We start from the raw sequence: 27,489 nt of genomic DNA, 5'->3' as shown, positions 1-27,489 counted from the left end.
ATTTTTAATTATGTCATAAATTAGTTTTTTTTCTATGATTCTTTTCCATAGAAAAATTCTATTCCTTTTCACAGATCCACAGAACATTCAAATATAAAGGTAATTCTACTTCGTTTAAAATGAAATTATTAATTGCATGTTAATGGTATTCAGTAATTTATTTTTCCGTTTCTATTTTAAAGTTCTACATCTCCGTCGCGCTTATACTACCGTTGGAAAATATAAGCACATATAAAATTAACTATCCAAGCAATTATTTCTGTCCTTTCCTCTCTCACAATTTAAACAGGAAAGGGTTCGGGCATCTGCGTCTGACATCACGAACTGAACAAAATAGTCGAACCGTGAATTTGACTATTACTATTTTCAGTCGCTAGTTTTGCGACTATCGACTGTTTTGACTATTTCAGTCGAAGTTCTCAACGTTATTTTTACTTTAAACATATTTGTTAATGCATAAATACAGTTACAATACTATTAATAAAGACTAGATATAAAACAAAATGTATCTTACATTACTAAATAAGATATTTTTATTTAACCCTTGTAACGACTACTCAATTTATACGCTCTAAAGGGAAAATGTAGCAAGATTGAAGAGGTAATCACGAACCAGCTAGAAATAATGCTCTGGAAAATCTAAAATAAGAACTTGTCAATAGACGGACAGAATTCAAGCGGCAGTGTGTTTATATCTAGAGAAATAGGTCATTCTCTGTTTATTTCCCATAAAGTAAAATCAATTTCTAAGGGCTATTTTTGAAGTCCGATTATTTTAATGGCGACAAATTAATTTATTTTCAGCTTGTACGTACCTTCTCCAAAATCACCCATAGTTGTAAAATTATATAAATAGTATTTACAACGTTGCTCGAATTTCAGCCGGCCAATACGCCATGTTATTCTCACGAAGACGTTTTATTCAGTGTAGAATTTCTTATATTTAGTTGACAATTTTAAGGGCAAAGTTTGGTCGATATTTCGCAACAATCGCGATTAAATTCAAATTAATACCATTCTCTAATTTATGGTCGTTTCACGCCATAAAATTGTTTTAATTTATTTCTTCGCAAAGCTGTAAATAATTCATAATATGTTCCTTAAATTTTAAGAAACAGAGTGTTTATTAATTATGTTTTATATCAATATTTGCGAAAACAAGGCAAGAATCATACAAAAAAACAATTAGAATAAAAAATAAGAAGAAAATTTTAATATTAATATTAACAAGAAATAATAAGATTAGTTAAAATTATCAAATATAAATGTGTAAGAAAAGGAAAAAATAAAGATAATACATGATATTAAAATATAATGATGATACATTAAAAATAAGTAACGCAAAGATAAATATAGAAAAGATAAAATTCATTAAAATAAATAACTACTAATAAAAACGTAAAACAGGTGAATTGCTAAACTGTCATTGTAAAATATATCAGGCCTATAAATTAATTCAAAATGATTTACGATAGATGGTGTTACTGCGTATTAAATCGCATCGGGTACATTTATAATTAACTTCATATTGAAGCCTCACTGACAGTCTTCACTTTTCACTATGTGTCATTTCGCCGAAATGCGAATAAACATTTTCTTTTTTCAGTTTATTGATAATATCTTAATTTGTACGAAGTAAATCGCATTTGCGGGAAATTTTACTTTTTTACTTCAATTTGAACGCATCTGAAGGTCGTTGAATATTATGTTAATCTTATAGCAACCATGCTCCATTGATGTAGCGCGTTCTGGATAGCCAAAAAAAGTGAATACGAGGATTCGAAGGAATTATTCGATCAAAACATCAATGGGGATAACTATCGACCACAAATGATACGTTTGAGTCGAGCTCACATGAACAATGCTATTCTTAACGTAATAACGCTTCACCAGGTACAGCAAAACCGGTGAAATCATACTCGGAAATATTAAAATAGGGAGCGCTACCCTACCCTCCGTATTCTCCACATCTTGCTCCTTCCAATTACTACTTGTTCCGATATATGAGTTGTGATCTCTCTGAATAGCGCCTCAATTCGTATGAAGATACCAAAAATGGGAAGATACGTGGCTATCCTCAAAAGATATATCGTTTCAAGATGAAATCCGTATATTGCCAGAGAGATGGGAAAAAGTAGCGACTATCGATGTACAATACTTTGAATAGGATACATTGTCCCGATTTTTCACAAGTTTCAAACTAAAAAAAACTTATTTATAGGCCTAGTAAAAATATAAAATAAAAGACAAAGGGGAGGATTAAAATTAAAAATTAATAATAATGAGAAAGAAAGACAATAGTGAAAATAAATTTTAAAAAAATATGAACAGGTTGAATTAATTTCTAACTGTTGTAACTATATAAAAACGAAAATAGTATTGTTTATTTTTAGTAAAAAACCTAGGGATATTTAATAAAATTGAACATATATGGGACAGAGAGAGGAAAAAAAAAATGAGGCACGTCAAATTGTGCAGCAAGCTGGGGTGAGACTGGGAATCCGGGTCCTGCTGATATGACAAGGTCCGCAGCAGGAATGGGGGCGTTTTGCAGAAAGTTCAGGCTCCCTAAAACCAGGGTTCAGAAGACGCGCGCAAGATATCGACCAACTGGATAGCCGACACCCTTTCCCCAAACGCCATGCAACACCATTTAGTTATTGCACTCTCTGAATAACACTTGTGTTACGTTTGGTAGTGTACGTTATGTAATAATATCATTCTTGCATAATTAATTATTAATAATAATTACTACTATTGTGTACGTTTGCAATAGTATTTGATATTTACAAATAATTTGTTCGTTTTTTGACGGTTTTCATTCTTCGGTTAGTTCGATTCGATTCTCGTACCCTTAGGTTGGCTTCAATAAACCTGCAACGTTCATAATATATTTCAAAGTATTTTAGTGCAATTTTTTCGAATAAGAAAAATATATATATATACATATATATATATATATAACTTCGGTTTGATCTTTGATATACTCGTCATTCTATTCATCTTATACGATACTCATACAATCATCTTATTATTCCTACTATCGTTTTGTGATCAGAAACATTTTTGATAATATTTACACACGTTTTTTGAACGAAAAATAACCCACACCAGTAAGGTAAGTACAATGTTTTTTAAATATATATTTCTGTGCTAGTTCAACCATATTTAAACTGTATCTTCCCTTTATAACATACGTATTTATATGTCAAGCGTAGTAATTAAGTAAGCATTAGTTCAATTTGTTTATATTTTTATAACAAATTTCCTAATAATAAAATAGTTGCTATTTTTGCTATAGATTTTTAACAAGCTGGTGGTATTTAAGACAGGGATGGTTATAGAGGGGTTGCGTGGGGTTACCCGCTAGAGGGGGTGTGTGCCTCTGTTTGCGATCAATACCAAGTTGAGCTAACGCTTGCTAAAACTCGATTAAAACATTTCACAGATCTTTTTACGTTTATTTTTGGTTTATATCAAGATCCATTGTAAATTATTTATCTGAGCAAACATAATAAAAATTCTCAAAAAAAATACAAAAAAAATAAAAAGTAAATTCTAGAGCATAGATCAAAATATCTCATAGATACCCGTAGATATCTATTTTTATTTATATAAATACCGATATCCTAATCTGTACAAAATATTTTCTAACTAAATAAGCCCAGATAAAGAGTTCATTATTATAGCTTAATAATTGAAATCTATATTTTAAAATAAGTTTTGTAATATTATATATTGATTGACCAGTGCAGGTGTTATTCAATAAAACTAACTTATTTACGAACGAACTCCAAAACACGCAAATAAAAATACAACAAGCAAGATTAACATAACTCAATCCACGCTAAATTCGCCTAATTCCAAATCCTAAATTCAATCTAAAACAAGGCAAAATCGATACAGGGGTGGTTTAAACCACTCCCAGTTTATGGCTCGGTTTTATATAGCGTATGAATATATTACGACACGAAACTCTTTTTTCTCTTTTGTGAGATACACCTTATCTTGCCGTAAACAAAATGGCTCCAATCTTAAAAATCCTGCTCTAGATTTCATCTTATCGATCGATTTCTATATTACCTGCTTATTTACATGGGGATTTTAAGGGTTTCTTTACAATAGAAGCCGGTCTTTTCAAGTTTTTTATCATTCATATTGTGTTTCTATCCATTTGACTATTAGTTTTCATGTACTTTCTATTAATAACTATTTTTATTGGTTTTATATATTGCTCTAAACAAAATGGCCTCGTGGATTAAAATATCTTGCTCTGGATTTCATATTATCGATTTATTTGTTATGTTTTAATATTATATTTTACGTAGAACAACAAAAAGTATCAACATCAAGGTTCCTTGTTAAATCGAAACCTAAATCATATATTTTGCCAAACCAAGAAAACAATAATAACATAATTGATTAACTTAGTTTTTGTATATTTATTTAAGATAAATATATTGATTACTTGCATGCTGATATGCAAAATATCGTATCAATTTTTACCCATATCTCAATAATTTTTGTAATTGCTTTCATTCCAATAACGAGCAAACCAAACTGTTAGAACTAATTGAAATTACTAAATCGCATCGGATTTGTTTTATATTTCCATTGTTTCAAAATATCCATCGAGCAAATGCATTTTGATATACAAACATCTTAATAAATTGGTCGTCTACTGTTCAAACACTCTGTATATGTCTTATATCAATTTATCATTAGGACAGTTCGTTCGGCGTATTTTATAAAGGGGGAGGCTGACCCTTATAAAGTTGGGGTGAAAAGATTTTTAATTTCAGGGTTGTTCCTTGTAAAACAATACGTGGTTTAGATTTCTGAATGGTAAGTATCTCATGTGGAACACGTACCAAAAAAAAACTTGATACGCGTCGGATACTAAAAAAATTGATTGTTTGAAAACATACCTAGATATTTTCTTTTGATAGTATCAATTACATCATGAGACACAAAAACACAAATTTTACATATTACCCATAGGTACTAAAAAATAATGTGAATGGAGTACTGACAACCCGATTGCTTATATTCATTCTTAAATATTTTATATCAATCATGACATTAATTAAAACATAAATATAGCACACCGAAAAATAATGTACAAGCCCTTAATACTAAACCAAACCAAACTGCTCAATCAATCTGATCAAATAAATGAATAAAATTATTATTAACTAATTTTTAGATTTTTTTTTGTATTATGTAAAAGTACGGAAAAGAAAAACGGCATTTCTTCACGAAATTGTTTCTGATATTAATAAAGAATAAAGAACACATTTTACATATTTACCAAATATATTTATAAATTATAAACGCTGAAAAAAATGCAAATTTATTTAGGGCGTTAATTTAAATTTTGGACTAACGGTTGTGGATGTATATGTGTGTATGGTACACAATACAAAATTTAATAGTAAGGGGGTAGTTAAAATGTGCGTGTGTTATATACAGGGGTTGAAAGTAACTGACCATATGCCGCACGTGCCGAGTCACAATGCATATCATTAAAATATTTCTATTATTTAGCCTTGTACAAACACATTGAGTACTTTAACGTACTATATGGCTTTTTTTTAAATTTCAAGCATTTATAGGTCAAAAAGATATTTCAGAAATTCGGACACATACGAATAGAATCAAATATCAATCAAGTGTAATTGTAGTTAAAATTAAATACTGAAATCTGATTTGAAATATAGGAAAAAAATTATAAACAAATATTAATTCGAAAATCTGTATTTTACATTCACAAATGGAATGAAATAGATTAATATTTTGTCCTTTTTGCCACAGGGGATGAAATCGTTTTGAAAACAGCTGATATGCTTACAAAAGAAATTTTAGGGGTGGGTCTCCCCTAACTAGTTTTTGCCTAGTCTGTGTCCATGTCTAGAGTTCAAACCTTAGTTCATTCACCCTGATACGTCACACTAGATGACTGGGGGATTATTTTATATTGCGACCATTTTTCATTAAATGACTAGTACCAAATGTCGCATCGACTGACTAGTCGCTCAAACATACTAAAAAAAAACCTGCAAATATTGTAACACTACGTGTATATCAAGAAATGTGGAATTATATTAAAACTTTAGATTTTAATAGATATCAAATATATAATGAATATAAAAATTCAACAAAACATTATCTATCATGTAATATGGTTAATAAAAAATATCATCATTTAAAATAAACTGAATCATAAAACTGGTATAAATTGTAAAATTTATTTTTAACAACATATATAAAATACTTGTAAATATTGTAAGGCTAAAAATAGATTTAAGATTTCTTACCTATCGAAAATAATGCGAATAAAGAATAAAGAAACCAAAATCGCACCAAAATATTAAACATAAATTGTTTCATATTAATTGATATCTAATTTATAATTAGGCATAATGAAATAATACAATATCAATCATGTAAAATGGTCAGAAAAATATACTGTAATTTAAAACAAACTGAATTATACAGATATTTGACTTAATGTTTAATAATATGTTTAATTAAAATGTATTTTTAATAAGATCATTCACTTGTCAAATAAAATGACATCAATGTAATGACAGCGATATAAATTATTATTACATAATATGTATAGTGTATTTGAGAAAATACCAAATACTAAAATAATGTATAATGTGAAAACACGTGGTTTTCCTGCGGGAAAAAAAATGGCGAACTTTTTGGTATAATGAAAACTCGCTGAAAAATTAAAAATAGAAAACATAACAGGGTAGCGATAATGCGCAGGTCACGTCGGAAAAATGTAACCGAGACCCTATGTTTTCGGACGAGCGGTCGAACCGTCAACAGTGCGATTCCAACCGAATACGGTGAAGCTGGTGTCGTTTTAGTTTTTTCTTTTTTTGTTTTCGTTAGTTTCTTTTATTTTAGCTTCTTGTAGCCCTGTTAGTTTTTTTCGCTATGACTAAATGAATCGTTTATGCTATTGAGTGCATAGTTTCTTCCTAAGTTCGTAGTGATTTTTTCTATAGGTAAGTTAAATAATTTTAGTGTAACATATAACAAATGACGGATTGTCAGATACCAAAATAATCGATACAAACAGAAACAATCCATCGAGTAAATAAAAAAAGTTACGCGCAACATAATCATTTAACCGATTTGTATTAAACCATTTGGAAACTTTGTATACTTTACCTATATTTTTCTAACACAGGCTTCCGCTTTCTTAAAATTATTTTTAGCTCAAAGAAATCATGGACAGGAATTTAATAAAACTCGGCAAAGTTTACACATATTTTTACAATGTACAACTTTAGAATATGTGATTAATACGATATAAATTTAGGGTTATTTTAAGCGTTTTGTGATTTAGATTTTTTTAGCAAAAAAACAGGTTTCCTACATTTGTTTATACTAAAGTGAAGCTAGACTAGAAGTTTACGAACACATAAAAAGGAAATTAACAATTTGTTTATAAAATTTGCCGAGACTATTCCAAATTTAATGTGATTAAACAAATATTTACAATAAAAAAAAAAGATGCAAAATAAATAGTTTTTGAAAGTAGACATAAAATTTTGCAGATTTGTATATGCTTCTTTGGACTAAAATAGACCAAGCATCCAAAAATAAACTTAAAATATAAATTTATACTTTAAAGTGTGCGCATTCTAGGAAGATTCAATACTTCATATCCAAAAATAATACGGATTGATCCCAATCAAATAATTTTTTGATCAGATTGGGGTATATATTGGTGTTTAATTTATATTAATAATTATTTTTTAACTAAATATAATAATTTTATTTATAGCTAACCTCAAACTGTCAGTTACTGCCAAACACCAAACTAATTAAACTGTAGAGTGTGTTGATTCTTGTTTCATATTAGTATATAGGGTATTATAAAAACATTAATTAATCATTAATGGAATAATTATCTTTATTTAATAGAACTTTTTCTCGAAACGTGAAAAGGCAATCGGCTTTTTTAATGTTCAGATTATATCAGCGCTTCTTCAGAATAAACCCCTAGTCCGCTAAAAAGTTTAGCGAGGAAAAAAATTATTGTATTGAAAAATTGTGTAAACTTTTCATTCAACGCATTCAATGTTTATCTGATTCAAATATTCGCGCGTTTTCAATAACAAATTGTAATAAATTTGACATGTACTGATATTGTTCCGGTGTGTTTATCGCTATCTCTTTCTATTGTCTAGGCCTTTTAGAGTTAGAGTGAATAATAGAATAAATTTGATAAGACGTTTCATGTAATAATGACATTCATGACGTTAAAATGATTGATATGATTACTTTTTCACATACCTGATGTTTGTTTCTTTTAAACTATGATATTTAAATAATTGGTCAAACGCATAACGCTGTATAAATCAATAGCGATTTTTGCTATATATTTTTTGAAATAGCGAACAAAAGTTTTATACTTTTCGTGCTTTTAAATGTAGTATTTATATGAAATTGCTAATAATTATTTTATTTGTCGCAGTTTAATTATGGTTGCAGTAGAATATTGAATGAAAAAATAGTTTGGGCCAAGTATTTAAAGTAAAATTGGCACTTGGCAATGTAGGTGACAGTTTTCGAGTTTAAAATTTTGTATTTGCCTTATGTTTGATCAAGTAGCGATGAAAATAAATGTATACAATCGTTGTTACAGATATTAAAGGGACACATACAACCCAGCTAAATCGTAGTCGAGCCAGGAGACCTGGAATCGACTGCTCAATCCAATCCAAAACCCGATACCTTGCTACCAAGCAGTACTTTTCTTCTTGAAACCGGTACCCAACAAGCCAGCACCATTGAAGACTTAATTAAAAAATTCTCCATTACGACTTTTAATTTGAGCGACGACAAACCAACTACGGCTAATAAGAACATGATGTCCAACGGGTTGGACTCCGGTGTTGGTCAACAAAATGGCGGCAGTAACAATGTGGGAGGAGGACAGGAAGAATCTAAGACTAATTTGATAGTCAACTATTTGCCGCAGACCATGACTCAAGAGGAGATTCGTTCTCTATTCTCCAGCATTGGAGAGGTGGAGAGTTGTAAACTAATTAGGGATAAAGTAACAGGTATGTAAATGTTGAAATCATGAAATGCAGTTATCCATAAATATATACGACAATAAAATAATTCTGATATCTTGAGAGTCACAGGTTTAAATCGTAATGTTTTTATTTTTTTTACGATAACAATTGTTTTATTCGACTTGGTTACTGGCGTGGCAATATTAAACGAGTTTCGCAGATAATCGACAATGCAAAACTTTAAGGTAAGTCAGCTCATTTAGCAAGTGAAAAAAAAATCAATAATTGTTATTACAATACTGTTCATATCTATTGCTGATAAGGTAACTTAACTATTTTCAAATATTTTCAATTATATTTTAACATTATAATAAACTTGTGAATAGCTGTCGAATATTGCCACTCCTACCATCTTTATATATGATACTAGATTTTTTTTTAAATGGTAAAAATGTATTTTTTATTGGTCAAAATTTGACGTTTTACCCTGCAGTGATTAAAGCAATTGTGCTTTTACGTTTTATTTGTAAACGGAGCACAAAATTCTACTAACTGTTTGAAAAAAAGTGTAGCTTTCCTAACAAATACTTTGTGTATTAAAAATAGTGCCACAAAAAATTATTTTAACTGTAAATGTACTGAAAGCATTCTTTAATTAACGAAGAGCCGTAGTAATAATGTTACAGTTTCCGAATTATTTCATTGGCTTCAAACTATTGTAGCTACAAAATGATATGAATGCTTTCAGAACAATTTACTTAATAGCAATTAAAAATAATTTCCATTTAAATTTGTTTGTATGTAAACATACGTACACTATTTAAATATTATGCGATGAAAGTAATAAAAAAAAGCAGACTCAAGCCCCATTAAAAGACAATAGTTATATACTTGAAAATAAGTTTGAAAATGTTTTTATTCTCTTCCAGACAAATTTTCACCTGTAAAAGTTGGATCTGAAGATGAAGGTATTATTAAAAATAATTTTAAAAAATATTCTTGTACATGGGGGATGAACTAATATTTAAAAGTATCCATTTGTACACAAACTGCTAGTGAATTAGTGAAATTTCGATATAGAATCTTAATTTTTGTCCTAGACATAAATAATTTTACTAATCACTAACTAAATGAGAAACAATAAATAGTGAAATATTGTCGATCTCGGTCGTAAAACAAGGAAGGAATTTCGGTTTTGTATCTAATAACTTATTTTGATAGTTTTGTTTGGATTGTTCTCTTTTAATATCAGTCACGTTTAGGTTATATTATGACCAACGTTTTTTATAGTTGCTAATTTAGTTCGTAATAAAGTACATGAAGATTATGATGTTGATTACATAACAGGAAGCACATGGTTGTCAATTTAATAGTGAACTGAATGATATTCGAATTTTTTGGACTTTGAATTAATTTTGAGGGATTTTTTCTTTACAATGCCTTAAATTATAATTATCCATAGATATACTCTAGTTTGTTCATGTTTTCGACACTGGAATTTTGGAATCATCACATCAGAAAAAGCATGCGTCTTTTGAAATCCACGACCGAAAGGTAATGTCTGATGAATACGGAGGTTTTCCCTTCCCTTTCTCCTTTTTAAAGCGCTTCTTATATGTTTCCTGAAACGTAGATAATCAACCGCCATGATAATTTTGTTCGGTTTGAGCTTTTAATTCCTCAGCTTCCAATTTTTTTTAGATGACCAAGGCGTCCTTTGTCAACAATTGAAACTAATATTTATATGTTTTTATCAAAGAAGCTTTCAAAGCTAGTTAATCCCTCAAAATTAATTCACAACTATATGAAACTCTGAGCTATTAGATATTCATTCACTTTTTGCAAAACCGAAATGATTTTCTTATCAAACCAATTTGTGAATATTGTTATGGGGTTATTAATTATAATAAGATGACCGAAATTCGATCTGTTATCTTTCCTACAAAAAAAAAATGACTACAAAAACTGATTCGGTAATATAATAGAATGAAAAAAAGGTTGAAAAGGACTTTTTTATTGTTAGTCTATATCTGTAATAGTGTAGGACGTGTATTCTAAATAATTTTTTTAAATTATCAAGTTACAGGAAGTGATGATACTCTAACCAGTGATGTGTAGTAAACAATGTATTGTATACAAGTCTTACCCGTCATTATACCTACCATAGTTTTATTTTTATTCCGATATATCGTACAATTGACTCGGATCATTCGAAAAATAATATACGAGTAACCCTTTTAAATAAATAATTTCAAATAGGTTGATAAAAAAAGCGCAGATATAATCCCCCGATTCTCCATATTCAAATTCGTGTGAATGAACTTCGGAAAAAATCGGCGAGGAAAATGACAGCCATGTTGAGACTATTTCTTTTGTGTTACCCCTCCCAAATGTAGAGAGAGAGAAAAAAAATGACTCACTTTTTCACGAGCACGTGTCCGTATCCCTACGATATATTAGGGGAGAGTATCATATGGTCCTACTAAGAATCAGATCCGTATTGAATAATAATATTATATATATATATATATATATATAAAATAAGTCAAGAGGTGGTTAATGAAATATTGTTTAAAAACATTGTCAGATGAAGAAAAAACATATGCGGATATATTATAATAAAAGGAACTCATTCTTTGCATCTGACAGTTATGATTTTGCTAGATTTCTTTCCGTTTGATTTGTTGTAGTTACTGCTTTTGTGTAGGATAATATAATTTCATCATTACGTAACTTTATAATTAAACTTGTTTCATTAATTAATTAATTTTTCACTATTTATTTATCCTGTTTACTTGCGATATTAACCGATATTAACTTATGGTTTAAAATTAATTTTATTATTATTGCTATTAACCGAGGTAATATGTATTTGTAAATTATATTTCAATTAAATGTTATGTACCGCAAGAGAGAGTTTTACAAATACATATTGGGTACTAATATGTTTAATCAGAATTTAATTTTGTTTTATTTTTTATTCCTTTGGTTTTATTTTTGTGTTATTAACACGTATTTTTTCGAAATTGGATTTCCCACAGTTCCTGGGGTTATCACTAGTCCGTTGCTTACAGGGCAATCACTGGGCTACGGATTTGTGAACTACCATCGTCCTGAAGATGCTGAAAAAGCTATCAATACTCTTAATGGGCTAAGATTACAAAACAAAACCATCAAGGTAAGTTTTTTTTTTATTTTTAAAGATGAAATCAGATTGGGAATCGATGTACGAAAAATTATGTTGACGAGATCCAGTCCCAATCGGAGTTCTCTTTTATTTTATGTGTTGTTTCTTTTCCTCTTTCTCTCCTTTTGAATTATTGCCACCTCTAGGAACGGGAAATGAATTTTTATTTTTCCATTTTTGGTGTGTTTTTCCATTTAGTTTATTTGTTATTCCTCTTTTATTTCGCCAAACCAGTTGCAAAGAAAATTCTCTCGTTACGTTGGGGAAAACATTCGACGAACGGAATATCTGGCGGACTTAAGCCCACTTGATTAATGATGGTATTTTGGCAGGGATTTGAAACGCGCGAACTCTCCGTATACCTTGCATGCCTTGTACGTGCTCCACAGTATTTCAGCATTTTGGTTAAGGATTCTCGTCTTTCTATAACAACACTTATAACTGCATTGTTATTGGATACTTTACGTAATTACTACTATAAATATTAAACTTTTCTATTTGATCGTAGTTAGATATAGATTAAATGATATTTGATGTGGAATGTAATTTGACAAATAACCTAATATACAGGGTGTTTTTTTCTTTAGATACATAGAACTTTCAATTAAAATAAAATCAAATAAATACTTCGCATTTTGAAAATAAATTCCCTCATATATAAGTAGTAATCTTTCCGTGCTAATCTGTCAAGGGTTAATGACTTCCAAACCATGAAAATATATTTTCATTTGCTGAATGAATTTTAAAACATAAAAAATCTCGATTAGCTTTAGTTTTAGAGATACAAGTGACATTTTATATTTTATATATACTTTTTTTTCGATATTGGTACACCTGTTAACTGTCAAAATGCAAATAACTGAGTTGTTCGAAGGTTCTGTTTATTATTATGATATATTTTGTCGTAGTTGGTGCAGAATTTCTTTTTAAAATAAAAAATGGTCTATGATTTTTGTTGAGCCTATAGATGGGCGGGGTTTTTAAATATTTGAGACACAATTTTCATAACATATAAAGAATTGTATTTTAAATGGAAAGGAGAGGAAATTCGGGAGCTATTCCTGGATTTTTAGGGAACAAGGGAGATGATAACTTGGTTACAGGAGTTCTACAAAAATACCAATTTTGAAACGAAAAACTTGCATCTATTATATATCACAAAAACTGGAGCTAATTTGTTCATGTATCATGTAACCCAAAATTCGTAAGAATTGGCTTAAAGAAGTGAAGGAAAAAAGAAGCGTAGTTAATGTTACTGAAAGTTCTATAACTTTGAACAAAAAAACATGCCTTATATTTTTTCTATTTTAAAGGGTCGCAAAACACTTTATAGATCAAGAACGATATTGATGAGCGAAATGTGAAGAGACGTTTATTTTTCCAGGTATCTTACGCAAGACCTAGCTCAGAGGCAATCAAAGGGGCCAATTTGTATGTTTCTGGATTACCAAAGAATATGACCCAACAAGATCTCGAAGCATTGTTCAGTCCATTCGGTAGAATTATAACATCACGTATACTTTGTGATAACATCACCGGTAAGTAAATTTATTCCAGGACCAACCTTTTGCTATCCTTGGACCGATGGAAATGTCGAAGCACAACACGATTCTCTTGTTTGGACATTTCCAGTTTCAATGATGTTTAATGAAACTGATATTTTCGACTCGATGGTCTTTTCGACAGAACACGATATTTCGTGAGCGGTTCGATTATAGAATCTCCTTTCATCAGTCAGTTTCGTCTTCCATCGGATTTAAATTGTATAATTGATGATTGTCTTGTATGAATACGTATTAGAGATGAGTTTATAGTGACTTTTAGGTCACCAGTATGTCAGTGACAGACCGACCGGTCGAGCTTTTTTCCCAAATAATTTATACATTCCTAACCAGTTAAAACTAATTTGAAAAATTATGCTAAACTATTAATCGTTTATAGTTTTGAAACACATTACCACTATTAGAATATCATTACTTTAACCTCACTTTTAAGACTAGCCAAAAATAAAAAGATTGTGAAATTGCACCAAACCTAACAAATACAATAATGAGTTTTTATATCAGGAAACAATAAATAAGAACAAATGAAAGATTTAACTGAATCATACTATTTTAAATAATTTAAATGTTTGAGCAGTGTATCTGTGTTCAGCTGAATGTTTCGGTAAAAATATTTTTTGTTAGATGGAACATTTGTTGGTCGGATTTTTTTGCTTATATTTAACATATTAAGGCTAACTTCAAAGATAATTTTTTATGTATTTTTGCAGGTGTATGAATTAGTTGTTTTGACTAAAATGGTTTCGCGGTATTACATTTCCCGTATTTTTTTATCATTTGGGTACCATGTTTAAGTATATGAGGTTCAATCCCGAAATAAAAAAATATAGATTAATTAAATACGAATAAATTAATCGTGGACTGTCAAAAAGTTTCAAATATTGCTTTTTGCCGTTATAACGTTCTATGAGCAGATAAAATATTTAACTAATTCAATTAAATACCAATATACTAAAATACGAACAGTCTTTTGTGTGTGTAGAAAAACTTATTTAAATAATAAATGTATAATAAAGAATATATTCGAATATCAATGTTAGGTGCTTGAAGAGAATTTTATCAGTGGTTGAGTTAAAAGCATAAAAATGATAAGCAAAATCGCCTGCTTCGTTTGCCGTTTCTTTTACTAAACGCTGATTACACTAAAGTCACTGCCTTGTTGGGTATTGGGCCCTAAATAATAAAGGTGACCGATAAGTCACCGGTAATAAAATGGCGTTCATCTCTGATACGTATTATAAATAGTTCTTATTGTACCGTAGTCCAAAATGTCAGTTTATATATTCAGATAAAAATGCCACTATCACAGTAACATACATACAGAATACATTAACATACCTTTTATTGATTATTTTATAATCAGTAAATATTTGGTTTCCTTTTTATTATTTTTGAATGTTGTAGCTTTGATTTATTCATTATAATTTTTCATTCAGAGTTACTGTTGAAATTTGGCCTTAAAAAAAATATTGAATGTTTTTGTTTGGGACGGCATTTAACCGCGGGAGTATCATCAACCGATAGTAGCGACATTTTTTTGTTGTCTGATCCAGTCTTTTTATTTTCGTGTGTCAACATTCGAATTACTTGACTGTTGGTTCTGGTGCTACTGAAGTTTGAACATACACCACCGTGGAGTTAGGCCGTTTAAAACAAAACCAAAGAAAAAAATCACTTATCTTACTGTTACCTATATTTTCCGTTTTTCTTCTCTTCCCTAGTACGTCAATTTGTCTCGGGGGCCGGAGAAAATTTGCCTGGTATGTACCTATCTTTCTACCATAAACACCAACTGAACACCATACCACTATTAACAAAACCACTTTGGTTGTTCTGTGTCGGGCGCGAGCAAAACAGCAATTGAACTGAATGAATTTTTCAAATAAATATATAAATAAATTTAAATGACAAAATCGTTCGTCTATAAAATCCACTATATCCTCTGCCCCAGAATTGACGAACACTTATTCCAAATTTTTGTGTCTTTATTTGTTAATTTTTTTTTTGATTAATTTTTTTAAGCTTACATTTTTTATGTTTATTTTTGCATCGTGCGCATGAAGTTTTAGTTGCTGTTTTATTTTTTGTTATTCGTTTATTATTTTATTATTATTATTTATGTAAGTGAAGAGCAGAGCAATCACAACACACTAACATGACTCACAGACATTTTGACACATAACAGTTAAATATTAGTTTTCGTTGAATAAATTCAATCTTAACGCGTATTGTCCGGATTTGTGGTTTATGATTGGTTGTTTTCGTGTAGGTTTATCGAAAGGTGTGGGCTTTATCAGATTTGACCAGCGCATGGAGGCAGAACGTGCAATCCAAGAACTGAACGGTACCATACCGAAGGGATCCACTGAACCTATTACGGTTAAATTCGCTAATAACCCTAGCAACAATAACAAGGCTATACCCCCATTGGCAGCTTACTTAACTCCTCAAGCAACTAGACGTTTTGCCGGTCCTATTCATCATCCTACTGGGCGTTTTAGGTAAGTCTCATCAAATGTATTTATTCTCATTCAGCAATAAATATAGGATGGGTCATATATGTTACAAGGTTCTCCATGCTGTTCTTATGACGGTTAAACAGATATTCGCGGTTTATTGATATAAACTTTAGATTTGAGATAACTCTACAGAAAAAAGTCCTTAGGGGTTAAATCAGGACTGCAGATATTTTCTGGAGATCAATATACCAAGAGACATATTTGATATATGACGTTGCTCATCCTGCTGGAGTCAACCAGATTGCAACCAGAAAAGTTTTGCACTTCAGCCATTAAGAAATCACATAGCATCTCTAAATAAAGCTGTTATCTTATTTGCATATCAATTAGGACAATCAGCTACATCATGAGAAAACAAGGTTGAAAAGAGCTCAACTGCCTGAAGTCAAGCCAATGACTGGTATCGTGGAGTCTAAGTTTAAGCCTAATACCAACTGAAATTTGAATGAGTGCAGCTCTTTGTGATTTGATTCTTTGTGTTCACGCAGTGATTTAAACAAATATAAACTTTCTTTCGAGACACCTTGTATATGTAGCTTTGTTGCTTCGATGTTAGCAACACTGCCACCTTTGATGTTGTCACATTTACCAGTGGTAACACTTGAACAATGTTGGGAAACGTTGAAAATTGTAGTCGTAATACATTTTGTATATTTAACCTAATAGATGATTAACCCTATATTATTATCGTCTACACTATTTTCTTTTTAAGAAGTGTGAAACAGTAAGTAAAAATCAATACATTAAAAAATGTTACGTTTTTATATCCATATTACGTCTAATAAATCGATAACAACGTTTATTTAAACGCATGACTAACACAGAACTTTATTTTCTTTCTGATTTTTATAAAACTGAAAAAAACCAGGTTGCTCCAATATAATTTCAACGAACAACGACAAAATTTCTAGCCTCTTACAACACCAGAAAATTATTAATAGTGTTGTTTACGAATGAGACTGTGTATATAGGCCCGACAACAGAGAATCTATCGTTTTTTACCGATAATTCGACTTCTTCAGAACGATGCATGTTAAACTGTAATATGTCTATGGCAAACATTATCTTTTTCAATTTATTGAATAATTGCATCAGGGATAGCATACGATGCGAAGTTTTAATTTTCATCAGAAATTCCTTAGACGGCCAGTTATTATAAACATTTACGATTTTATTATAAACTATTTAAGTTCGTGAAGTGTGCTAGTCGAGGTAAATATAGGGTGGGCTATCCGTCGGTTTATTTTTGAAGTGTATGTTAGTTAATTCGATATTGGCGAGTCTAATGCGCTTGACATTAGTAAATTGGGTTTTATCGTTGTGTGATTTAGACTTGAGTAAAATTTGATTTCCATAAATAATCGTAGGTTGTACTAGGAGTTTCGGCCACCAAGACAAATCTCGATATATCGATTTCGATATTTTAAAAAACATCGATATATAGAGAAAAAAAATCGGCTCAATAAAATATCGATATTCTTTAAATATTTTAAAAAGTAGTGATATTTTTAAAAAACCTTTACAATTAAGTGCTAAAATGACAAATCATTTAAAATTAAATACCAATTTTAAAGGTTAATTACAAGGTTTTTTATAATGTTTTAATATCGAAAAAGATCGGCTAACAAAAACATCGATATATCGAGGGAAAAAAGGATACTTTTTGAAAAAATCTAAATATTTTTTCGCCATCACTCTCTTAAATAAAAATGGTCTACTTTATTGTTAGATTTTAATTAGGATATGACCAAACGACCAATAGAACTGACAGTACGATTTGATATTATCCCCGTGATGGTACCAGGATAACTGTACTATTTCGTACCTAACCTTGTAAAGGGTATGGGACCATCTATGAAATTGGAGGGGGTGACCACCCAACATAGGAAGGGCGGTATAACATTATACTTTGAATGGTTACTATATAACAGATCAATTGAAAAGTCGCCGACCTGACACATAGATGGCGTGATTTATAGCGTGTATAAATTTGACAGCTGTCGGATCATTAGTTTGTGAATTATCGCATTTTGAGTGAAGCAACTTTTGTTATTGTGAAAAAGTGGAAATTCGCGTGTTGATAAAATATTGCTTTTTGAAGGGAAAAAATACAGTTGAAGCAAAAACTTGGTTTGATGCCGAATTTCCGGACACTGCCCCCGGAAAATCAACCACCAAGGATTGATATGCTAAGTTTAGACGTGGTGAAATAAGCACCGAAGACAGTGAACGCAGTGGACGCCCAAAATAGGTTGTTACCAACGATAACATTTAAAAAATCCACAAAACGATTTTGAATGACCGTAAATTGAAGTTGAATGAAATAGCAGACACTCTAAAGATATCAACTGATCGTGTACATCATATCATTTACGAATATTTGGGTATGAGAAAGTTCTGTGCAAAGTGGGTGCCGCGCGAGCTCACTTTTGACCAAAAACAACGACGAATTGATGATTCGGGGCAGTGTTTGACGATGATCAAGCGTAATAAACCCGTTTTTGCGTCGATATGTGACAATGGATGAAACATGGCTCCATCATTTCACTCCGAAGTCCAATCGACAACCGCCAACCCGCTCCAAAGCGTGGGGAAACGCAACAGTCGGCTGGCAAGGTCATGGCGTCTGTATTTTGGGATGGGCACGGAATAATTTTCATTAACTACCTTGAAAAAGGAAGGATCATCAACAGCGACTATTACATAGCGTTATTGGGCCCTTTGTAGGACAAAATCGCCGAAAAACGACCGCATTTGAAAAAAAGGAAGTGCTGCTTCACCAAGAAAATGTACCGTGTCACAAGTCAGTGAATTGGGTTTCGCGACTATTTCCTGTTCTCAGATCTCAGAAGAATGCTCGCTGGGAAGACATTTTTGTCGAATGAAGAGGTGATCGCCGAAACTGAGACCTATTTTGAAGCAAAGGACAAATCGTACTACAAAAATGGTATCGAAAATTTGGCGAGTTTGTTGAATAAAAAAAAATTTACCAAAAAAATGTATTTTACTATAGTAGGCCGGGGACTTTTCAACTGACCCGTTATAATCGAAATAATGATTTGATGGACGAGTTATAATATTTTTAAGGTTATGTTTTGTGAGAATCCGATGGGAGATGTGTTTTTGTTGTTGCAGGTATTCTCCGCTGGCTGGAGATTTATTAGCAAATTCAATGCTGCCTGGAAATGCAATGAACGGATCGGGATGGTGTATCTTCGTGTACAACCTCGCCCCTGAGACGGAAGAGAACGTGCTCTGGCAGTTGTTCGGTCCATTTGGGGCGGTGCAAAGCGTAAAGGTGATCCGCGACCTGCAGACCAACAAGTGCAAAGGCTTTGGTTTCGTCACCATGACCAACTACGACGAGGCAGTGGTGGCCATCCAGTCCTTGAACGGTTACACGTTGGGCAATAGGGTGTTGCAGGTCAGCTTCAAAACGAACAAGAGCAAAACAACATGAAGCGACGATTCCTGGTAGAGAGCAGGTTGGTGCGGTGTCCCCCTGACCAAACCGCCACTTAATTTATTATTATTTATTCGCGGGCTCAAATCCGCAGCCCTAGTTTAGGCAATTCGGCGGTTGGTTTATTGGGGGGGCATCGAACCAGACAATTTTTTAGTACTTAAAAATTCGAAGCTAGTCAGAAGTGCATTTGCGTTTCCTACAGCAACAAATTCTCTATGGTACGATGATTAAATGATTAAATGTATTATGTGCCATCACCGTTTATTCCGTTGGAAAATAACTCTCGCGAGTTATACGCTAATTATATGAACGACATAGTATTTATCTTTATTAAAAGAAAGAAGAATTTCTTTTTTTAATTATTAATTCGTTTCAGTGTACCTACTTATTAGTAACTTATGTAATTATATGTAGTGATTTATTGTGTATTCTTATATTCAGACTAGTCGCGTAGATTGGCCACTCGCTTCATTCGCGAACGGTGGTCAGTTTTGTCTTTTGTATTCGTATTTGTGTTGGTAGCAGTGTTCGGTGGCAAGGGTCGCATCTAGTTTTGTGATAGCATAGTTTTACTAGTTCTAGCAACGCGATTGACTGACCTTCTAAGTAACAGATTACGGTGACCACCCTTGTCGCTTGCTGCAGCCCTTCGTTCAGGGGCATTCAGTAGAGTCGACATTTTTAACACTAGTCCTCTGTCATCAGGTTTGTCAAGTGCATCCGCCCTCATTTCACACACCGGGATTTAAAAAAAATCACCTTCAGATCTGTCTACAATTCGAATATTCTCGATACCAAAATAACCTGACAATCCTGCTTGCTATCGTGAGGTGAAAGAATCGCGAAAAATATTTCTCTACTGATTGGCCCGTTTGTGTGTTGTGTTTAGTTTCACATTTTTATTATTTTGAAGACAGCTTTTCTTTCCTGACATAGCGTGGTTTTGCTTGAATGCCATCAAGGTACGACGGCAATGCTTTGGCGAGGCCACAACGACTCACTCACAACAAAAAAAAAAACACCACCTCCCTCCCTCCCATTCCTCCACCTCCACGTCCCGAATCTCTCCCCGATTTTGAATTTATTATGATTTTTTGTTTACGTTCGAAACCAGGAACCCTCCTAGCGAATATCCCGTTTATTTATTTGTATAATTTATTAGTTTAGTTCTTCATTTATGGCGATTTTTTAATTTTGGTTTATGATTTCTCAATTCTCAGAATACAAATTAAAGTTTATTTATAATTTCTGCCTTTCTTTTTATTTTATTCTCTATTCTCCCCTAGTTGTGTCTCTCGATCTTAGCTGACGTCGGTGGATGAACAAATTTTCTATGCATCATGCACGAGCTACCGTAGTTGGTGGCTTAGCTAACCACTAATCAACCACTTCCACTAAAAAAATCACTTTATTTTTGTAAGAAATGAAACAAAACGAAATGTGCAAGACATAACGTAAATTCAATTTTATCCAACAAAACTCGATATTTGAACATATATTCTTCGTTCAAGTCTCTTATACATTATGTTACGTCTTCAGTAACGATCGGTTTAAGGAGATATTAGCTATGATTGAATTTGTAACGTAATGTATACGATTACGGAATCCAAATAAAATTATGATGATGATGATGATGATGATTATTATGATGATGAAAGAAAGAGCAAACGCACATACCACCACTCGACAGCGCAAAATATACGAAACTGTACATACATAGAGAAATTATAAGTTTGAAACTTGAAATAAATCGGATAAATAAGCAAATAAGTACAATTAAGAAAAAGTCTTTTTGATAGCTTTAACAAACGCGGGAGATTTTTTTTAACTCCATACTAATCCTGAGGCTATTTTTGGACGGGGGTGAGTCGCCGAACGGGGATGATCTCCACCCTGTTTAAATATAGTTTCAGTTGTGGTCTGATGTTGTTAAAATCGCAACAAAAAACCAAAAAAAAAACGTTTTTCATTCCTTCCGTTGGTGATATAGATAAAAACAAAGGGCGACAGTAGACCTGGGTTTATTTATCGATGTATCGATATCGAAACGTGCGTCGCGAACTGAGTCGACTGCGTCCAGGTCGAATCGGAATCGATAGTCCAAAGCATTAAGGAAAAAAGTACATTTATAAAAAGCAGTTATTTGTTCAAAGTTTAATGCAATAAAGTTATATAGGTAATTTGTCGTATAGATGAAGATGGTGAAGAAAAAAAAGAACAAACTATTGTTAATAAGGACCATATCTATATGTGATATGCCGGTAACCTAAAAGTATTAAGATATGTACGTCCCGATTAAAATATAAATATACATGTATACTAATACAAAAAAAAAGAAAAGAATAAATTAAATATTTTTCTCATCCCTTACCAGGGATTTAGCAAATAATATGTTATTGTTACTAAATATAAAACAAGGGTCAAAAATACTACTACTACTACTACTAATACTGTTGTCATATATCGAAAAAAGAACGTTTTCAAGAAGTTTCTTTTTTGGATCATATGACATACTACTTACTACATACTAATTATCGAAAGTTGCATTATTTCTTTTTGTGTTCAATTCGAATTAACTGTAAATAATTACCAAAAAAAAATTAAAATTATTTCTTCTGGGAAATATATCCCAGTTCGACAATTTTATTATTTTTTTTTAAGGGTCGCATATATTTTGTTCAATTTTTATTGAAATATTACGATTTACTCACACACTGCCAGCAATTAATTGAAAACATTAAAATGAAACATTCTACTAATAATAACTGTTAATAATTAGGAGATTCGTTGTCATAGGTAGAAGTTACGAAGAGTAGAAGAGAATCTAATTATCCAAAATCATGGAAATTGTTGGTAAAAGTTAATAAAATCCGGGTGCACTTCTGCAATATTATTACTGTGGTTATATAAATAGAATAATTGCCACACACACATTTTTTACTGTGATCAGACTGAAGAACGAGAATCTCAATTTTGTTGTAATTTTATTTGTTCTGATGTTTATCTAAGTTTTTATTTCGAGATTAATGATGATTATGATAAAGTAACAAAATTAAGTAATAAGACATTTTTGGAAATGACAAGGAACAAGTGGGGGCATACTGGAGAGCCTGAATTTGTTAATTGTTAAGAATAAAGCCACTGTACTGTCGAAATTCCATAAAAAATCTGATGATAATTCAAAATAAGATACAAATACATTGAAATCGAAAAAATAATTGTAGTCGAAGAAAAATGAGGAAAATGTAATGGAAAAGAAAACGAAATGAACGAAATATATGGAGCCTTTAAAATGAATTAAAAGTAAATTAATTTCCCGGGAGAAATTCGATTAATATTATAGAAATGCCGAAACAACCGCTATTTTTCTAGATGGTCATTTCACGATAGTGGAACTTAGTTAATGATAAACCCAGGTCTAACGATGTATTATTAAAATGGGAAAAAGCACGGCTTTATAACGCCGACGCTAGAACGGTAACGGGTCAATAATGTACAATCCCAGCCAAGTGCGATTACAGACATTTCACGTTAAGCATGATCGATCGAAGAATGTTTACCAGATTGTATCGCGTGGATTGTTTTAAAAAGGCTTACGCCACAAGAAAATATACGGAATCCTAAACAATCCGAACAGTAAATTTCACAAACATCAAACCGAAGAAGATTGTTACTTACTAGTAAAGCTGAGGAAGTTAAAAAAAACATAGATATAAGCTATTAACGCACAATTTAAGAGCACATTAACATTCATTCCCAATCACAAAAATCTTGTTTTTTGTTTCATCAAAGGCGTTGTTTTGCTTTCAATCAATCGATTGTTGTTAAGATGTTATATAGAAATGGAATGTACGAAAGAAAAGGTGCTGAAGTTTCACGGGATATACATTATAGAGATTAAATATGGCTGTGAAAGTAGATAAAGTAATTGTTAAATAATATCATTCTGATGAAAAGAGCGATTTTTTTGTCGATTTTTTCGAAAAGAAATATTTTTGAAGGTTCTGTTTAAGCAGAATAAGCATCTATTAATTGTCATCAACAAAAAAAAATCAACGATCAAACAAAAGACCATTTTGAATAGAAAAATCATTCGAAAAAATAAGCAAAGATCTGAATTATATATCAGTTGATATATGAGATACAGGAAAAAATGGTCAGAAGAAAAGTTAACGAAAACCTTCAAAAACATATATATAAAGAGAGAGTAAGAAGAGGGTAAGCGAGAATCTGTGTAATGTCTGTGAACGACTTGGTCAGAAAAGAAAAAAAAAAATATTTCAGTGTTCAGAGCACAAACTAGCGACGTAGAACGTAGTAGGTGAATATTGGTTACTCAGGCCTAAAATCGAAACACGTGTAGACTAATTCCATTTACAGAACAACGATATATTTCCATGATAATTATAAATAATTAAAAAAAGAATATGTCTGTCGGCAATGCTTATTTAAACATTTTAGCCTCTATTTGACTAGCGTTTGCTATTAATATCTTTGCTTAACGTTTTTCATAATTAATGGTTGATTATTATTATTAATTTCGAGACGTTATATTGCGACTCGAATACTATCTGTATTTCTACATAAGGGTTATTTGTGTGTTGTGTAGAGCTCTAGCATAAGTGTAATATAGTACATTACATATTCCTATTGGTTAATTTATCTATGTGTAGCAGTTGTGTTGTGGGTAAGGGTTCCATAGGGCCTTCGACAGGGCAGATAGAACCCTTTCCCTGGCCGGTTCAGTTATGAACAGGACCGACCTGGCCCCCACACTCAGCAGGGGCCATAGCTCAAAAACATTGTTGTGACAAGATGCATTCCATTTTTAAAAGAAAACCACTAATTGATATTTACATAAATTATTATATACTCATGCCTATATTCTATCTGTTTTGATAAAAATTGTGGTTATTATTATAAATAATACGAATGCAAAGTTATAATATGTACAGAAGTTTTATTATTAGGAAATACAGTACCTCATAACTGTAATTCATGCAATAACTTAATATAAGAAAGTTCTTATTACAATATACTTATAGCTTTACTAGTTTTAAGAAGCGAGGTATCATGATCTCTTCAATCTCCATTTTTGCATGCATTATTTTCAACATCATACTATTTTTTTGCATCTTTCATAATAATAATACTCAATATACACACACACACAAAACAGTTTCTAACAATTTACACGTTATTATTGCAAAGCCCTTATATAAATTTCAATGGGCTTCTATAACAAAAAAACACATCATTATTTTATATAAATAAATTATTCACGAACACGAAAATACAATAATTTTTTAATAATTTTTTCGTACACTATCAGTATTTATACTCAGATACACTAAGGGTTTTTGTATATAAAACGTAAACAAAACATAATTCATTGCAATAAAAAATACGTCTTAAACGCACATTCGATTCTGTCAAAAATAGAAAACTATGTTTGTGAAAATGGAGTAACAGAAAATTTGACGGGAAGTTACAGCGTATACGCAGTTTTCCTGTTTCCCTCCTTGCATCGCAATATCGTTGAACAATCAAAATAAAAGAACGAAATGTTACAACAAACATCTTTTTTATAGCGATGTCAAGGAGGTGAATGACATATCAACAAACGCCGATTTTTGACTCTTAGGGTTCTGCACCCGATAGTCCAAGTAATAAAATATCGTTGATCCACAATTTGATACGCTTATTGCGCGCCATACCTTTACACATCTTACCATACCTATACATACATATTAATGCCCAGTAAACGTAATAATGAATAATGATATGTGACATCAACTACTAGTCAGTCAGAAGTTGATGACAGATACTCATTTAAGTACGAAAAATTAAAAATAAAGTATTAAATTGTTGATCGAACACGTAGTGTCAAATTTCTTAAATCATATTATTAAATTGTTGAGAATATGTTTAAGAACTGTTAAAAATTTTTTATATATAAGAAAGTTTTAACTGGCTTAACTAAATTTGCGCTGTAAAATAAACAACAAAAAATTGGGCTTGTCAAGACTAAGCAATTTGACACTATTCATGACAAAAAACGTTTAAAAATAAACCATGAAAAGTGTTGTTCTTTGTAAAAAAGCCAAATATGCTAGAAATACATGCATGTATATACACACGGACCAGATTTAAAAAAAAACATTTAAGACACATTTTAAAAGGGAAAAAAATACAAATTATTAATAAAAATGTACTTATAATAGAATTTTTTACTTTTCATGAAGTGTCAAAGTTAGATAAATCAATTTGTTTATTTCAACAAGAGTCCACATTTGCAAAAAACATGCTCAAATCAATCCAGACGCATTTGAAAAAGTCATGAAAAAATATATTAAAAGACCTACGTAACCTTTAGAAGGAATGGATACTAGTTACCGAGATCGTGTATGTTTGGTTGCTGGAATTTATTTAAAATTTCTGCTTTTCCATTAAATATGTCAGAGTATGTTTTAAAACTTCTAAGTTAACGTAGGTTTTTAATGTATTTAAATTATTATCTAGAATCACCATCTGTTAGATATATGTGTATCATTATATTAACTGTGAGTAACTTTGGTTTTTCATTTACATCGAGAAGTATTGCAAGCTCTTGTGGGAAAGAAAAAAAAACAAACTTTCAGGACTATTCGAATGCAATCTCATAGGGTCCTGACCGGTGTAGTAATATGAAACCCCGCTAATGGAACTGAACTGATTCACTCATTACCGGTAATAACTTATTACATTAATTACTTATATACCTATCCTAACAAAAAATATTCAATGTGCTAGTTACTAAGCTACACTATGTTCGACCACTCTTTCGACTCTTAGTCGAATAAATGGAACCTTTCAAACAAAAAATCTCATGTAGACTTTTCGCTGTGTTGGTTAAAAGAATATTTGAGTATGAAATAAAAATAGAAAAAAAAAACACAAAAGTTATGTGAAGATTTTCTTGAATGAAATGGTTAGAACCTAAGAAACTCTTGAGTTAAATTGCGTTTCTTTAATATAATATTCGTTACGTTAGTAATTTATGTATGTCCTTCCTTGCTTAATGTCCAGTGTTACACTATGCTGCATTTGTGTGTATTTATTGTCATTAAATGGTTACTTATTGTATCAAATACACCTATTTATTACTGTATCAGACATTTATAGTATTAGTTTTGTCGCTTAGTGTAGTGGAAGAAAAGAGTGGATCTTTATATAAAGAACAAAGAGGTATAATGTTCAGGATTTGTTAAAATTGGGTTGAATTTTTCTTTGGTATCGATGAGCTGAATATTGTTCGGTTTCGGAATGTATTGTAAATGTCGGTTTCGCATTTTTTTCAAACATTTCAGAACCAGAGTGTCGATTACACCAGAAAACGGACTGTAAGTTAATATAGTAAATACACTGTATCTGGCTAGGACGAAATGAAATTCCATTATTTCATATCGACTGTGTACAAACGCGTTTTTGCGTCTGTATATTCCATAGCTGGAGCAGTGTTATGCAATATTTGTACTTTTCCATGTGGACAACTGAATACAATAAAGTATGAAAGCTAAATTAATATACATTTTTTATTTCTCCCACACCCTTTATAAGTGTATCGCTCCATATGCATTATTAACAAATAGTTTTCGGAACTTTGCAAATTTCCTCCTACCACCCCTCCAAGAACGACGGTCACTGAACTTTAACTGGACCGCCTTAG

The 27,489-nt window shown here is 31.3% G+C and overlaps 1 protein-coding gene across 6 annotated transcripts; it reads left to right on the top strand.

Moving 5' to 3' along the window:
- Positions 1-6,827: 6,827 nt before the first annotated feature.
- Positions 6,828-21,030, top strand: LOC143197151 (ELAV-like protein 3). 6 transcript variants are annotated; one of them, XM_076405360.1, is made up of 8 exons: positions 6,831-7,022; positions 8,672-9,092; positions 9,977-10,015; positions 12,122-12,225; positions 13,619-13,772; positions 15,518-15,556; positions 16,066-16,297; positions 19,451-21,030. In XM_076405360.1, the coding sequence occupies exons 2-8, from the start codon at positions 8,894-8,896 to the stop codon at positions 19,773-19,775; spliced, it is 1,092 nt and encodes a 363-aa protein (XP_076261475.1). In that variant the 5' UTR covers positions 6,831-7,022; positions 8,672-8,893; the 3' UTR covers positions 19,776-21,030. The 6 variants fall into 6 exon arrangements, with proteins under 6 accessions (XP_076261478.1, XP_076261479.1, XP_076261475.1 ...); XM_076405359.1 differs by having other exon boundaries at positions 12,089-12,225; XM_076405363.1 differs by lacking the exon at positions 9,977-10,015 and having other exon boundaries at positions 6,828-7,022.
- Positions 21,031-27,489: the final 6,459 nt, after the last annotated feature.

Source organism: Rhynchophorus ferrugineus, unplaced genomic scaffold (genome assembly GCF_030347505.1).
Source record: "Rhynchophorus ferrugineus isolate W39M unplaced genomic scaffold, kcgeb_rfMv2 rfM5, whole genome shotgun sequence".
Taxonomy (NCBI): domain Eukaryota; kingdom Metazoa; phylum Arthropoda; class Insecta; order Coleoptera; family Curculionidae; genus Rhynchophorus; species Rhynchophorus ferrugineus.
This window is presented reverse-complemented; position numbering and strand designations above follow the sequence as displayed.

Excerpts from the sequence above, each read along its gene's own strand:
- LOC143197151 (XM_076405359.1), top strand. The coding sequence starts at position 8,894 with ATGATGTCCAACGGGTTGGACTCCGGTGTTGGTCAACAAAATGGCGGC. Across the intron at positions 15,557-16,065 it reads GGCCGGAGAAAATTTGCCTG|GTTTATCGAAAGGTGTGGGC; the intron begins GTATGTACCTAT and ends GTTTTCGTGTAG. Across the intron at positions 16,298-19,450 it reads CATCCTACTGGGCGTTTTAG|GTATTCTCCGCTGGCTGGAG; the intron begins GTAAGTCTCATC and ends TTGTTGTTGCAG.